The 15,000-nt window shown below is 34.6% G+C and overlaps 2 protein-coding genes across 8 annotated transcripts in view; one reads left to right on the top strand and one right to left on the bottom strand.

Annotated features, from left to right (window-relative positions):
- zgc:153896 (uncharacterized protein LOC569930 homolog) overlaps positions 1-2,696 on the bottom strand; it is a 7,724-nt gene extending 5,028 nt beyond the window's left edge. Inside the window, exons 1-2 of one of the 2 annotated variants that reach the window (XM_056480876.1) lie at positions 2,629-2,696; positions 1,141-1,268 (exon numbers count right to left, since the gene is read on the bottom strand). In XM_056480876.1, coding sequence (XP_056336851.1) covers positions 1,141-1,174 — 34 coding nt within the window. In that variant the 5' untranslated portion in view covers positions 1,175-1,268; positions 2,629-2,696. Of the gene's footprint in view, positions 1-1,140; positions 1,387-2,628 lie in introns of those variants that run through there. The other variant, XM_056480875.1, reaches the window with a different exon arrangement.
- A 239-nt stretch (positions 2,697-2,935) lies between these two features.
- The window catches only part of exoc1 (exocyst complex component 1), a 26,993-nt gene continuing 14,928 nt past the window's right edge, over positions 2,936-15,000 (top strand). For 2 of the 6 annotated variants that reach the window (XM_056481112.1, XM_056481110.1), the window contains exons 1-11: positions 2,936-3,092; positions 4,462-4,593; positions 4,676-4,806; positions 6,793-6,952; positions 7,241-7,258; positions 8,665-8,852; positions 10,047-10,274; positions 11,780-11,912; positions 11,992-12,101; positions 12,296-12,364; positions 13,742-13,891. In XM_056481112.1, the coding sequence (XP_056337087.1) occupies positions 4,470-4,593; positions 4,676-4,806; positions 6,793-6,952; positions 7,241-7,258; positions 8,665-8,852; positions 10,047-10,274; positions 11,780-11,912; positions 11,992-12,101; positions 12,296-12,364; positions 13,742-13,891 (1,311 nt within the window). In that variant the 5' untranslated portion in view covers positions 2,936-3,092; positions 4,462-4,469. The remainder of the gene's footprint in view (positions 3,093-4,461; positions 4,594-4,675; positions 4,807-6,792; positions 6,953-7,240; positions 7,259-8,664; positions 8,853-10,046; positions 10,275-11,779; positions 11,913-11,991; positions 12,102-12,295; positions 12,365-13,741; positions 13,892-15,000) is intronic. The other 4 variants (XM_056481115.1, XM_056481114.1, XM_056481111.1 and 1 more) reach the window with 3 other exon arrangements.

Genomic DNA, 15,000 nt, shown 5'->3' with positions numbered 1-15,000 from the left:
CTATTAATTATTATTAATAACATTTTTATTAATGGTAATAGTAATAAAAGCAATACTGACTGGAGTAATAATTTGATTTGAAACTACACACAATAAGAAAGCAGTTATTAAGTTTTTTTGTAAAAATGTAACAATTTGTTTGTATTTAATAAATGCCGCCTTGATGAACAGAATAATTTTCTTTAAAAAAACATTTTTAAAAAACTGACCCCAAACTTTTGACTGGTAGTGTGTGTATGTGTATATAAAAATGTATAAATCTAGTTATACATAAAGTTTTTAGCCAGAACAACCAATATGTTTCTGTAGTTGAATGATAGATTTAAATATCTTGATCACAATGTGCTTGTGTATTACTCTTTATTTATTAATGTGCTTATTACTCTTGAGCATAACTTGATATGCACAAAGAACTGTAAATTGACCAATTGACCACATGGTTAATGAACTTGAGACTCTGCTTATGTAAATAACCTTGAAGTTGGAGCACATGCTAACACAGTGTTATTTAATGAGGTTGAAGTTATTGGCCCAGTAAGTGTGTGTTCAGCAGCCCTCGGCAGACAGCTTAAGACTTTGAACATCATGATAATGCACAATGGACAGTAACAGAGTATAAGCTTTTGTGAAGCAAGAACACAAAGTACCGTGCTCAAGTGTCAAACGGTTGGATGAATTTATACACTTAATTCTGAAATATTTTTGTATTGTTGATACATTTTTATTTAGTGTACATATGTTCTTTACCATTAATATTTACAACATGGATGTATAACTTGTATCCCAATCTGTATTGTATAACTTTTTTATTTTAAAATTATTTAAACTGAAGTTAAAGAAATCGTTCAAACCCAAAACTGAAACTTCTGTCTTCATTTACTCAATTATTTCACTTCACACAACTTAAGATATTTTAAAGAAAGATAAAAACCTGTAACTGTTGACCTCCATGGTATGGAAATCAATGGTTACAAGTAAATTACATTTTTGGGTGAACTATCCCTTTAAGTTGTGCCTATATTTTATCCATTGCTTCTAAATTCACTGACTGTTATTCAGGAAGTGATTAAATTAACCCCTGATGTGTTTTCTCAACATATGTCAGTAATGTATTACTATAAGCAGAAAGTTGAGCCTTACCAGTAATAGTAGTAAAGTGTGATGGAGATGTCATGGTGAGCGCTGGAGGATTGATGTACTTTGCCTTCACTCCTTCTTTAACCAGTTTGTCCAGATTTGGAGTGTCCACATCTTGGTCGTAATCCCACCTGAAACCATCGAATGAGATAAGCAAAAGCTTATTATATGTCCTCCTTTCTGACAGAGGTTTACCGTTCACACTCAGAAACAATGCCAACACCAGCAGAAGTTCTGACTTCATCTTGAGAGACTAAAGCAGAGTGAAAATCAGCAAAAGCTGATCTTGGTTTTATAAGCTTTATCAGCAGACTGATAAGACAATCTATGGATTTTCTGTAGTTCTCTTTTAATTTATTGTCATACAATCACTGAAGAAACAAATGATGTAAAAGTTGTAAATCAAATCTAAAATATGCTGTAAAGTAGAGCAGGTTTTGTTTATTTTACTTACTTTTACTAATCTAAAAACAAATCAGCCCCCACTGTCACATTAAGTATTGTTTTATACAGGTAGTGCATGAGAGTCTTTATCTTTAGAGATAACAATGAAGCTGATATAACTGATATGAAAGAATTTTAATATCTGAAATACTGTTGATAATCTGATTTGAATCTTTATATGTACCATGATATATTGAATTCAAATCATTGTCACGTATGTTAAGGTGTTTGCATTTGTTGTATTTTGATAATGCACAACATTACCCTTCAGTTTGTAATGCAGCAGTTCTATTAACTCTAATCTCCACTGATATTTAGATTTTTATATTACTATTTGTATCATTCATGAAGTGATTGTAAGCATGAACATGAACATATGAAGCGTGAACATATACAGATTAAAATGATATTCTATTAAATTAATTTATATTTTCTTAACAATTTTAGACCAATACACATTTAATTATCTCGTGTATACTAATTTTTCAAGACTTAAAAAGTTGTCGACAGTCAATAAAATAAACAATGCAAGTAAATTATTTCAGTTAATTTTATTACTCATTTGTCCTGTTTTAATAAACCTTTCTTTTTCTTCTTTTTCTTCTACTTTGATGTTTATCAGTGGTTGGCATCCAACTTCAACAGTGCATTGCCCTTCTGTACTGGAGTGTGGACCAGATTTGGACATAAATCTGTTACCTATTACTTCATACTCTAATCAAAATATTTAGTTTTAGCGGGGAAAATGAGTACATAAATAAACCTTAGATCATGAGTCATGACTTGAGGTTTCTTTGTTGAGAACCATAGATTGTGTAATATCTATGGTTGAGAAAAATAGTTCTAGCGTAAATGGATAAATGGCTATATGCACACAGACTTTTAAATTTCAGCCAGCCTGACGGCTTCCGGTGACCTGTCTTTCCATTTCAAAATCGCTACGTTTAAAGATCTGCTTAAGATCTTACCAGACCAGACACAAAGCACTGCATCAAATTACACCCCCCCCCCCCCCCCATCTCTTTAAAATGTGAAAATTTATTTTACCTCAGTATTTTGAATGGAGTTTCTGCGCTAGCCTGCTGGTACTGACAGCACTACAGGATACACAGCCTATTATCTTATTTTACGCTTGAACAATTAAATTAATGCTTGTATATTAATGTTAATTAATGTATATTAATGTTAATATTATATAAGTATATTTAACTGAATGTATTTTAATAACATTACAATGCCGATCCTGTAAAAGGAACCTTATAAAATATAAATAGTCACAGAAACCTTTCACCGGAAGTTTAAAACACTATTGACTTTTATTTTAAAGCCAATAACCGGAAGCCGGAAGTTTGTGTTTTTCCGCCCATTACAGTTTTTGTGTTCACACTGCTTTCAGGGCTGGGTCCCTGACAGCTGATGTGATATTTTAGGGGAAAAAGCTCTTATTTTAAACAAATACAAGTCAAAGCCTTAGAGAAAACCTTTTCGTTACTCCAGTGGATGTAATAAAGGTAAGATTCGAACAGTCGTCACAGTTTTATTAGCTTCCGAAAATGGCCCTGCGCTGTTTACTGCATCAGCTGACCCTATTATTATTATGATCTTGTGTTATACCTGTGTTATTATGACAATAAAGCATCTACTTTTCATCCACCGATATTTAAAGAAATGTCATTAAAACCACGTAGATGTTATGGTAATGTTATGGTGTAACGTTTTCTGTTGTTTTTGATAGTAGTGAATATTTACCATATCCATAACGTTACACTGGTGTATTGACATAGAATAGAATTGTATAGAATCGCCACTGTATTTGTTTTGTATGTTTTATTATAGTCTTGCGAAGGAGAATGTTCAACTTGCGTCACTAAAACTGATTCAATTGAATGTTGTCTTTTTTTGTCAAATAAGTTTTTTATTTGGTCATTGAATAAGCTTACAATAATCACAGATTCCAGGATTAGTTTTTTCTGATATGCACACATTTACAAAAACAAACGAAAACAAAACAAAAACAAACACCCCAAGCCCAGCCTGTAAATATACAATACAGTGATAACCAAAACAACTTTTTTAGTTACAATACATTGCTTTGGGAAGAAGAATTCCCCATGAAGTGACTAAAGAAAGGGCCCCAAATCTTCTGAAATTGTCCAATGTTGCGTTTTAAAATATATCTGGTTCGTTTCAAGTGCAGAGTAGATATCAATTCTTCAAGCCATAGTTTAGCAGTTGGAGGATTAACATTTTTCCAGTATAATATTAGCAGCTTTTTGGCTGTAATCAAACAATATGTAAGGAATTTCTGTTGTGTACTGCTCAATGAATATGTATAATCAGAATGTCCTAATATAATAAGTGCTGGGTCAGGATCTACGTGTTGATCAAGAACATCTGAAAGCACTTTAAAAACCTCATTCCAGAATCCCTGTATTTTATGACAGGATATAAAACTATGAGCCAAATCAGCTTCTTCTGATTTGCACTTATCACAAATGGGAGATATATTGGGGAAAATCCTATGTAATTTCTTCTTGGAGAACTGTAACCTATGTAGGACCTTGAACTGGATGAGGCATGATCTAGTGTTGATTGATTGCTTATCAATATCCTCTAAGAATGTTGTCTTTTTAACTGCATTTGTGTAATACTTCATCTAAGTTTGTTCTGTCTTTTTGTGTTATGTGATCTTTATAAAGTATCCATTAGGATATAATTATCGGCTCTATCATTATGATATTTTAATTATTGCAGTTTATTAGTTTGAGATCAAAAAACACACTTTTGAATAACTAATTATCAGTGTATTATAGCATGGACTAGGTCAAGAAGAAAACATTGTCTGTTCATTAATATAAGCCAGTTATGATTTCATTTCAGGACTAAACATGACTGCCATCAAGCACGCCCTTCAGAGGGATATTTTCACTCCCAATGATGAGCGCCTGTTGAGCATCGTCAATGTCTGTAAAGCAGGGAAGAAGAAGAAGAATTGTTTTCTATGTGCCACCGGTAAAGCAGACACACACCACAGATCCAAGTCAGAGCATGTCAGCATACATCTGTTTATTTCATGTCTTGTTGTTGTTTTCAGTGACTACAGAGCGTCCAGTGCAGGTAAAGGTGGTGAAAGTGAAGAAGTCAGATAAAGGAGATTTCTATAAGAGACAGATGGCTTGGGAACTACGAGACCTGACAGAGGTTGATGCTAAAGATGCCAATAAGGTGAGAGGTTAAATGTGAATCATTATGTGTACCAGAGGCCAGCTAGCAAAGTGCTATGCAGGTAAACCTCACTCCTCTGACCTCAAAAGGTGCTCTATCGACAGACGCTAGAGGTCATGGTCTTTAACCTCCTTGTTAGAGCAACCAACTCCCATGCAAAGAATCGCTGGTTTGATCATAGCTCAGAACGGATTGAGTGTAGTAGGACCGGTGGGTTACGTATCTTTTCAAGCATGACATACAGTTGAAGTTAGAATTATTAGCCCCCATGAATTATTAGCCCCCCTGTTTATTTTTTCCATAATTGTTGTTTAACGGAGAGAAGATTTTTTTTCAACACATTTCTAAATATAATAGTTTTAATAACTCATTTCTAATAACTGATTTATTTTATCTTTGTCATGATGACAGTAAATAATATTTGACTAGATATTTTTCAAGACACTTCTATACAGCTTAAAGTGACATTTAAAGGCTTAACTAGGTTAATTAGGTTAGCTAGGCAGGTTAGGGTAATTAGGCAAGTTATTGTATAACGATGGATTGTTCTGTAGACTATTGAAAAATATTTAGCTTAAAGAAGCTAATAATTTTGACCTTAAAATAGTTTTTAAAAAATGTAAAACTGCTTTTATTCTAGCCGAAGTAAAACAAATAAGACTTTTCTCCAGAAGAAAAAATATTATCAGACATACTGTGAAAATTTTCTTGCTCTCTTAAACATCATTTGGAAAATATTTAAAAAAGAAAAGAAAAAACAAATACTTCTGACTTCAACTGTAAATAAAAATAATCACATTTCTGTTACTTGATATTATTACCTTACTGGTTTTCGGATGATGCTGGATACAGAGTTATTTTAGGATTATTAATGTATTGTAATAGTATTTATTAATGTTTTTTTAAATAATATTTTTTACATTTATTTACATTTGTAAAATAAAAAAATGTCATTTATTTTTTTTTAAATGTCGTTTATTTTATTTGTAGATTTTCATTTTATTGCTTAAACTTATTTTAGCTAGTTGCCAAAGCAACATTTTAAAATTAACATTTTTAACATTTCTTTTCAATTATTGCATCTTTATTTATATTATTGGACAAATTCAGTTTCAGTCAACAGTTACCACACTTAATATTTATTTTTTTAGACCAACTAAACTTTTCTTTTTATTTATTTTGTTTTTACTAATCATCAGTTATTTTAATTCATCAGCACATACACAGTCTCTGCTATACAGTAGGAAAAAAATGGGAACTATACAAACAAGTTAAAAGGGTAATACAGTCAGGCTAAATATGCACCATAGAATAGAAAATCAGGTGAAATTATTAATGTAATGCCAAAGAGGTCTTCATAGGTGCCAAAAGTCACCTGACTTTTGATGTATGTCATAGGCGAGTTTCTCGAGTGGAAATAACGTACATACTTGAGACAACCACATTTTAAAGCAGGGTACCTGAGGAGATGACCACAATAAAAGTATACATTTCTCTGCCAGATAGACCAAGATTAAAAACAAATGCTTGGTGTGGGAGTCCAACACATTCTCTACTCCACCATATAACAAATAAAATTCTAGAGAAAAGTTTTATCTTAAAGAGTCCTTGTAGAAAATGATGTATTTTCTTCCAAAAAGAGATGATTTTGTCACAATAACAGAAACAGAAAAGGAACGTTTCTTTTGCATTTTTTACAGTTAAAACAAAAATCAGAGGAGTTTCTGTAAATCCAGACTAACTAAACTTTTAGATATATTTTAACTCTTAATTATTTAATAACACTTAATTATACTGTGCATTATAATATAATATATAATATAATATGATTCCTAAGTTCACTTGTAGCACTTAACAGCAATTAATTGTTTGCATTTAAAAATTGTAATTATTCTTACACATTTACTTTTTTTTTTTATCTGAAACAAATAATCAATTGCCATCAGCCTGAATCTACTTCTGATCTTATCGTTTTCTATCTTGCAGGAAAACCCAGAGTTTGACCTGCATTTTGAGAAGGTTTATCGTTGGGTGGCGAGCAGCACTGCAGAGAAGAATTCCTTTATCTCTTGTATCTGGAAGCTGAACCAGCGTTACCTTCGCAAGAAAGTGGAGTTTGTAAACGTCAGCCCTCAGCTGCTGGAAGGTGTGACTTGCTGCTCCTGGTGGTGTGGTGGAGTAATAGCATGTTAAACAACCACTGTGTTTTTAAGATGTAATTACCTTAAAGCCATGTGACAGAAAAAAAATAAACGCTTGTACATAGAATTATTACATTTACAGTGGTAGCAACTCAAACTACTTTCTGTTTCCCTGCGGCTAGTGCTCTCTTTTCTCTCTTTGTGTGTCTTTTGGTTCTGCAATGTGTCTTTTTGAGTGCCCTTAATGCTTTAACCTGATCTGTGCTGTTCTCTCTAAATCTCTCACTGGCCAGAGCTTCCTAAAGCTGAAGGTTTGTACGCTGTTTTTTTCTTCCACCTTTCATCCTCCTCCATTTGCTTCTTCATTTTTCCATCTTCTCTTATCGTTTCCCCTTCATTAATGCTCTTGTTTTCCGCCAATTAATTAGTTTGCTCAATTACTGATATCTTCATGTATTCACGCAGTGCTCACCCTCTAGATTGTTTAAGTGTGCTTGTTTTTTTTATTACTTACATTTTATTTGTTTAGTTGAGTAGATTAGTTTATGTACTCACATGCTTATCTAAGCTATTGTTCAAATGTTTGGGGTTGGTTAGTGTTTTAAAAAATGTTTTAAATAGCTCAAATGCTCACTAAAGTTCGGTTTATTTATTGGAAAAACAGCTAAATTGTTTAAAGTGGTAGTTTTACAGGGTGGGGCAGTAAGTAGTGCTGTCGCCTCACAGCAAGAAGGTCGCTGGTTCGAGCCTCGGCTGGGTCAGTTGGCGTTTCTGTGTGGAGTTTGCATGTTCTTAACGTGCTTGCGTGGGTTTCCACCGGGTGCTCCGGTTTCCCCCCACACGTGGTACAGGTGAATTGGGTAGGCTAAATTGTGCGTAGTGTATGAGTGTGTATGGATGTTTCCTAGAGGTGGGTTGTGGCTGGAAGGTAAGGTATCCGCTGCGTAAAACATATGCTGGATAAGTCGGCGGTTCATTCCGCTGTGGCGAGCCCAGATTAATAAAGGACTTAGCCGAAAAAGAAAATGGATGGATGGATAGTTTTACATTGAATAGAAAATTTCTTCATCATTTACGTTCCTTTTATGAGTTTCTTTCTTCTGTGGAAGACAACTATGAAAGTCAATGGGTCTCAGCAGCCAGCATTTTTGTGAATATCTTTTTATTTGTTTAACAGAAGACAGAAACTCAAATAGCTTTTGAACAAGTTAAGGATGAATAGATGATGACAGAATTTTCATTTTTGGTGAACTACCCCTTTATAGTATTTTCAATGTAATGTAATATACACAATTTTAACATATTTACATGTTTTAACAATGTAAGTAACAGTTTTAGCATTCAAAGCAAAATTTTCAGCATCATTTTTCAGTCTTTGCTTATGCTGATTTCTGATTATCAGCACTGTTGAAATCAGTTGTGCTGCTTATTTTTTTGTGGAAACATTTTATACAGGTTTCTTTCATTAATAGAAGTTCTGCATTTCTTTTATTTTTATTAATGCATGCATTATTAAAAGAGCTGCATTGATATGAAATATCCTTTGTGAATTTATGTTTTCACTGTCACTTTTATAATTTTGTTCTTCTGAAGTATTTAATTTTTCACAAAAATTGCACTGACCCCAACCGTTTTAACAGTAGTGTATAATGTAAATTTGAGGCTTTTCTTTATGTAAACACTTTATTTAATGTTCCCTGTCTCTTCATCTCCCCAGAGTCGGTCCCGAGTGGTGAGAGTCAGAGTGTTGCAGGTGGAGATGAAGACGCTCTCGATGATTATCAGGAGCTGAACGCTCGTGAGGAGCAGGACATTGAGGGCATGATGGAGGTCTGCGAATACGCCATTTCCAACGCTGAGGCTTTTGCTGAGAAACTGTCCCGTGAGCTACAGGTCTTAGATGGGGTGAGTATGGTCAAATACTTCCTTGGCTGTCTCCGAAATTGCTCCCTAGACCCTTAAATGATGCACTTAATGCACATTCAAAGGAGCAGCCATTTGTAGAGGTGTCAATCATTTCTGAAGTGCACTCAATTAATCCCACAATTCACCTCAATAAGGAGTGTACAGCTAGAGAATACCCATAATGCACTGTGAGAATTTGCACACCAAATGAATTTCCACATCTGACCACAAGATGGCATACACAGTGGAAGTTTCTAAATAAATGACCTGTTTAATTACCTGTTTAATTAACGTTTGTAAACAAGACAGAATTCAAAATGCTTTGTTTTATTGCTAATCGACAGCTCGCTAACGAAATGTCCTAACTAAACGCAATAAAAGGAATTTTTTTCTGTTAAAATTAGTTTTCATCTCCGACGAAAAAAAATTCTATTTTCGAAATGGTTTCTATTTTCCGTGACATTGCAGCAAAACGACAGCATATTCAGTTCTACTATGGCAATTATCACCTCAAGTAGATATTATATGCTTTATTCAGAGTTAAATGCTACAAATGTGAGTTTGGTTTTCATTATATGTGACATTTATTGCCATACTACTGAAAGCAGGAGCAAATAGTTCACCTCAGATCTTAATTGTAATATCACTTGCAGACCGAACTAGCAGAATTCAGAACTGTGACTCAAGTGTCACTCAAACCACACCTGTCACTCAGTCTATGTACTTTTAACAAAGTGAAATATGTATTCATTTGATTTTAACCTGCCATTTCTTTGGCGGTGCTGTGTCTGAAATTTAAATGACAGGCTGGTATTTAAATGTACCGTCATGTTTTGTGCATACAGACAAATTGCTTGTGGCTGGAATCTTGTCACATCTCATTATTAGGACATGTTGTAAATGTTAAGTAACTATCTCAGAGTCTAACCAAGATGTTTAAAATCTAATCCGTCTGAGGGATTTATGTCGTGTTAGCACCTGAAGTAGCGAAAAGTATTGATTGCACCAGTCATCAGGATTTCATAATGACCTTTATCTATATTGAGCTAAGTGTAATAATTATCTAGAGGTCAAGGTTAATGAGGCTTAAAGTTTGGCTGATTAGCAAGTAACGTACACAGTAGTTTGACTATTGTTGGTCAGTCATATCAGTATTGATATCATGACTAGTAATAGCTCTTCCTCTCTGCTCAGGCTAACATCCAGTCCATCATGGCGTCTGAGAAGCAGGTGAACACCCTGATGCAGCTGCTGGACCAGGCTCTGGCTGAGGTGGACACCATTGAGGGGAAGTTGCTCAGTTATGAGGAGATGCTGCAGAGTGTGAAGGAGCAGATGGATCAGATCTCACAGAGCAACCGTCTCATCCAAATCAGTAACACCAACAATGGCAAACTGCTGGATGAGATTCAGTTCCTAGTGGTATGTTGAGGCGCAATATACAAGTGCATGTCATGATTTTGCCGATGCGGTCTTGGATTAACATCTATGTTGATCTTGGAACGATATTTTTGCTCAAATATAATCAATACCTATTCCCTACCTATAAACCCAACCATAACTAAAAATTAGTCCCAAAATCAGAGGGGAATAATGTTTGGAGAACAATCATGTAGAAGAGCATAAACCTAACCGTAAGCCTGAACTTGGCATAAACAGTAAATGTATCCCTTAATTCTGATTTGCTAGTTGGAATGTTGTTCCAGGATCAATATAGAAGTTAATTCAGGAACATGTCCTACTTGGTGAAAACAGGTTGGCGGTATTACTGGTTGAGTGGACAATTAGTGATCAATTGTGACCCATCAGTAACTGCTGCTTAAAGAACATGAATATTTGGATGGCAGTTTTTGTTTACTGTTACTGTTTATTTTTTATTGTGCCCTTTTGGGGCAATTTGTTTAGCAGCGCAATAGATTTACACAACTGACAACACACACAAGACAGACAACATACAACATCAGTAGTACTAAAAACCGCAACTACCTCTTCTCATTAGGATTCAGCAAGTCATTAGCTCGAGAAACAAATTCAAATTTAAATCTGTTAGACTTTGCCAAAGGGACCCTATGATGTAATCTGATGTGCTTTCTTTAACATCTGGATTTCATGCAATTTCACCATCAGTAAGATTTCACCACTTCAGTTTATCTGTTAAATTGTGTCGAAAACTTTGACCTCAAATCTTGATTTTTAAGTTAAGATTTTAAGCTAAATTTGTAATAATTCAGTAATAACAAACTTTTCTTTTCCTGTTTTATCTTTCTTTTCTTTTCCCTTATTTACCCTTTGTGAAACTCAGCTTTTCCTGTATTTAAAGTGATAAAAGACAATATTTTTGCCAGGAAAAAATAAAGCTTGTGTTGTTTAATGGTCAAAACATGTTGATCCACATATAAACTATGTAATCTTTTCTAGTCTTTTTTATTTATTTATTTATTTATTTATTTATTTATTTATTTATTTATTTGTTTATTTGTTTATTTATTTTTGATTACAATTCATCAACACACAAACCCTGGATCCCTATAGTTAATAATTAATGCTTAATAGTTTAATGTTGTACAAACATATTTGCCTTTAGATTTCTTTTGTTTTAATTTGATTTTCTTTACTGTACTTGGCTAATTAAATAAAAATCAGATTAGAGGAAAAAATCCAATAAAAGATTACAGTTTAATAACAATTTTAATATTGTCTATTAGTTTCCCAGTCCTGGGTTGCGGCTGGAAGGCCATCGGCTGCATAAAACATATGCTGGAATAGTTGGCGGTTCATTCCGCTGAGCCAACCTCTGATAAGTACTCAGCTGAAGGAAAATGAATGAATGAATAAATGAATGAATGTATTAATTAATGGATGAATGAACATTGTCTATCATTACAATCTTTGTTAACTTTTTTTGAAACCTTTTTTCATCATGCTAGAACTACATGGACCTATCAAAAGGTCACATCAAGGCCTTGCAAGAAGGAGATTTGTCCTCTCCTAAGGGTATCGAGGCCTGTATCAACGCTTCTGAGGCTCTTTCACAGTGCATGAATGTTGCTCTCAAACCAGGTACTGCTCTCAAACTTTACCTCAAACTGTGTAAAAGCAGCTCTTGCAGATCAGTATTGATGATTTTGTGTAATTCCAGGCCACGATAAGCTGATGGCAATCAAGCAGCAGCAGCATCTGTTTTCAGAGCTCAGAGATACTTTTGCCCGACGTCTCACCAACCACCTCAACAACGTGTTTGTGCACCAGGTAACATTTTTACATGTGGTACAGGTAAAAAAGTAAATAAAATGTGTGCCAATTTTGAAAACCGGTAGGCTCTCTTTCCTTTTCCTGTAAGTCTTTTATCAAGTGTGTTTGATTCTTTCTCCTGTGTTCCTGTTATGGCCACCTCTATATCTCTATATCACTTTACTTCACTGTGCTCTCTGTTCCTCTGTCAGTTCAACCACTTCAGTCACTTCAAAATGACCATCCCTCAGTTCTATAGGTCGTCCTGTCTGTCACTCCCTGTGAGTACGGCCACTCCAGCACCCTGTTTGACCCGTCCACCCTAACATCCACGCACCTCCACCTCCTTAGACCTAACTGTCTCATCAACGCTGCTTCTCTCTCTCCATTAAAGCATGTTCATGGTGATGTAATCCAGACGTTTTCATCTTAGATTTCTAAGATGGTCGCCCCATAAACCTCCCAGCCAGCATCACACTTGTTTCAGTAGCAGCTGTTGATTTATTTTTTATTCCCTTGACGGTGTGAAGGGGTCTTCATTTGCCTTGTTTTGCTCACTATCTGATGGAATTATGGGATGCTCGTGAGAAGATATGGCCTGGTCAGCATGCAGTTCCTGTAGTGTTTGCTCTTTCGATGTGGATGTTTCATAGATGCATTGAGAAGGAACTGCTTGAACGTGAGAAAAGCACTACTGTCGTTTTTTGTGGCAGTGTTCATGGATTTGACCAGTTGTTGCTCGACTAATTATTGTTTGAGTTTGGTGTCAGTGAAATATAACAGCAGTGTTTTGTGCGGGAGTAGAGCTGGGTGTTGATACAAATTTAATGATCTCATTTTTTAAACGCTTTATTTGGTTCTGTCGTAATCATTTTACAAATCAGAAAAGATTGTGCCTCTTCTAATGATGTCTACAGGATCATTCTTTAAACTGATTTAGCAACTATTCTTTAAATGACTTTTTTTTTCTTCCAAGATTTGGAGTACACTCTTCAAAATGCATGTTTATAATTAACTGAAAAGAACCAGTTCATAAGAGTCATTTGGATGTGAATTAGACTGCACTGGTCACTCTGAATAATTTTGAATTCGTAATATGAACTTTAATAATAGTAATGTGTTCATGAGACAGACTGCATTGTTTCATCTTTATGGTGTTTTAAATGACTAGAAACATCCAGTTTGTAAGTCATTTGCATGTGCATCCGTCCACATAGATCATGTTGTAAATTTCACTCAAAAAAAAGATTCAAAAGAGTCTAAAAAGATTCAGTTCATTATACTAATTTGTTCATGAACTGGATTTGTTTTTGCATTAATCCAGCAAGGAGAACTACATAGAACAACATTGATTTTTTTGCAGTAGTCTTATATTGCATTACATTTAACGCAGACTAAAAATGCACATTAGAAACTCTCACACAGTCATTGGAAATAGTGAGAACGAACATTAAATTATTATATATTAAAAAAGATCAAATAAATCTGTATTTTCACCCAGCACAGGTGTGAGATTGAGAATTTGTATGTTTTTTAGTATTAACTTGCTTGGATAGCAACCTTTTTTTTCTCATAGTAAGTTTTCCCCTCACAGAGTCTGCTGTGTCTTTGTGTTTGTTTGTGTGTGTATATGTTTGTGTGTGTGCGTGTGTGTGTAGGGCCATGATCAGAGCTCCACACTTGCCCAGCACACCGCTGAGCTGACACTGCCCAAACACAGCCCTCTGCACAGAGACCTGCTGCGATACGCCAAACTCATGGAGTGGCTGAAGAACACACAGAGAGAGAAATATGAGGGTCTCTCCAGGGTGAGTGCCTATGATCCCAGTGATCAAAAATCTTATTATGACACATTTCAGACTGCATTGAGTCCATTATTATGAAAGATTTGGTAATATTTGACAACATTTTCTATATGAAAAGCAGCATTAAACTGAATAATGTATTAAACTTCAATAAAGTGTGTGTGAAAAATCGAGGACGTTATACCTATATTACAGATGCATATATTTCTATTACAGCAGCATTATATTAATATTTCAGACAATGTTCTCATTACTTCAGGCAATATTATCTTGAAATACAGTTCATTTGCTATTTTTACTTACCTACAGTGTAATGCAGTGTTTCCCAACCCTGTTCCTGAAGGCACACCAACAGTACACATTTTCCACCTCTCCCTAATTAAACACACCTGAATCAACTCATCAGAACATTAGAAGAGACTCTAAAACCTGAAGTTAATGGGTCAGATAAGGGAGACGTACAAAATATGTACTGTCAGTGTGCCTCCAGGAATAGGGTTGGGAAACACTGGTGTAATGTGTTGTAAATCACAGTGAAACCGTATGTACCGTAGGGTGGAACTTTATTTTATTTATTGTGATGTAATTGGATGGTTAAAAAGTGGGTGTTAATACTCTTTGAATATAAAAAATGCATGGACATTTTCCAAGATACTACAACATTGTGCAGTATCTGCTAGAAACAACCCCCCCTCTCCTTTTATATCCCCAAAGAAAAGAGATAACCTTTCAAAGGAGAAAATGCGTTTGTTTGTGCTTTTATTTGGTTTAAAGGGTTAGTTCAGCCAAAAATTAAAATAAGCCTATAATTACGAACTCTCAAGGCATCCTAGATAGGGCTGCATCGGTATTGCAATGTGTGAATGCGCAATTGACACATCGCATGCAGGTAGAGCAATGTGGAGTCAGGTTTATATTTGACCAGGTACAATTATGAAGTCATTTCAATTGAACCATAAAAAAGTGAAAGATTATTAATCGTGAAGGCCTGTGACAATGTCATTTGTTTTACATTTTAGTTTAAAGTATTTGGTAATTATTACATTTGTAACTTTATCAAAGATTAATTGTATTTAATTATTTATATAGGATAATTAATTTCTTTACCTGAA

Source organism: Danio aesculapii, chromosome 20, assembly GCF_903798145.1.
Source record: "Danio aesculapii chromosome 20, fDanAes4.1, whole genome shotgun sequence".
In the NCBI taxonomy this organism is placed as follows: Eukaryota; Metazoa; Chordata; class Actinopteri; order Cypriniformes; family Danionidae; genus Danio; species Danio aesculapii.
The sequence above is the reverse complement of the archived record's forward strand: the minus strand, read 5'-3'. Positions and strand labels throughout refer to the sequence as shown.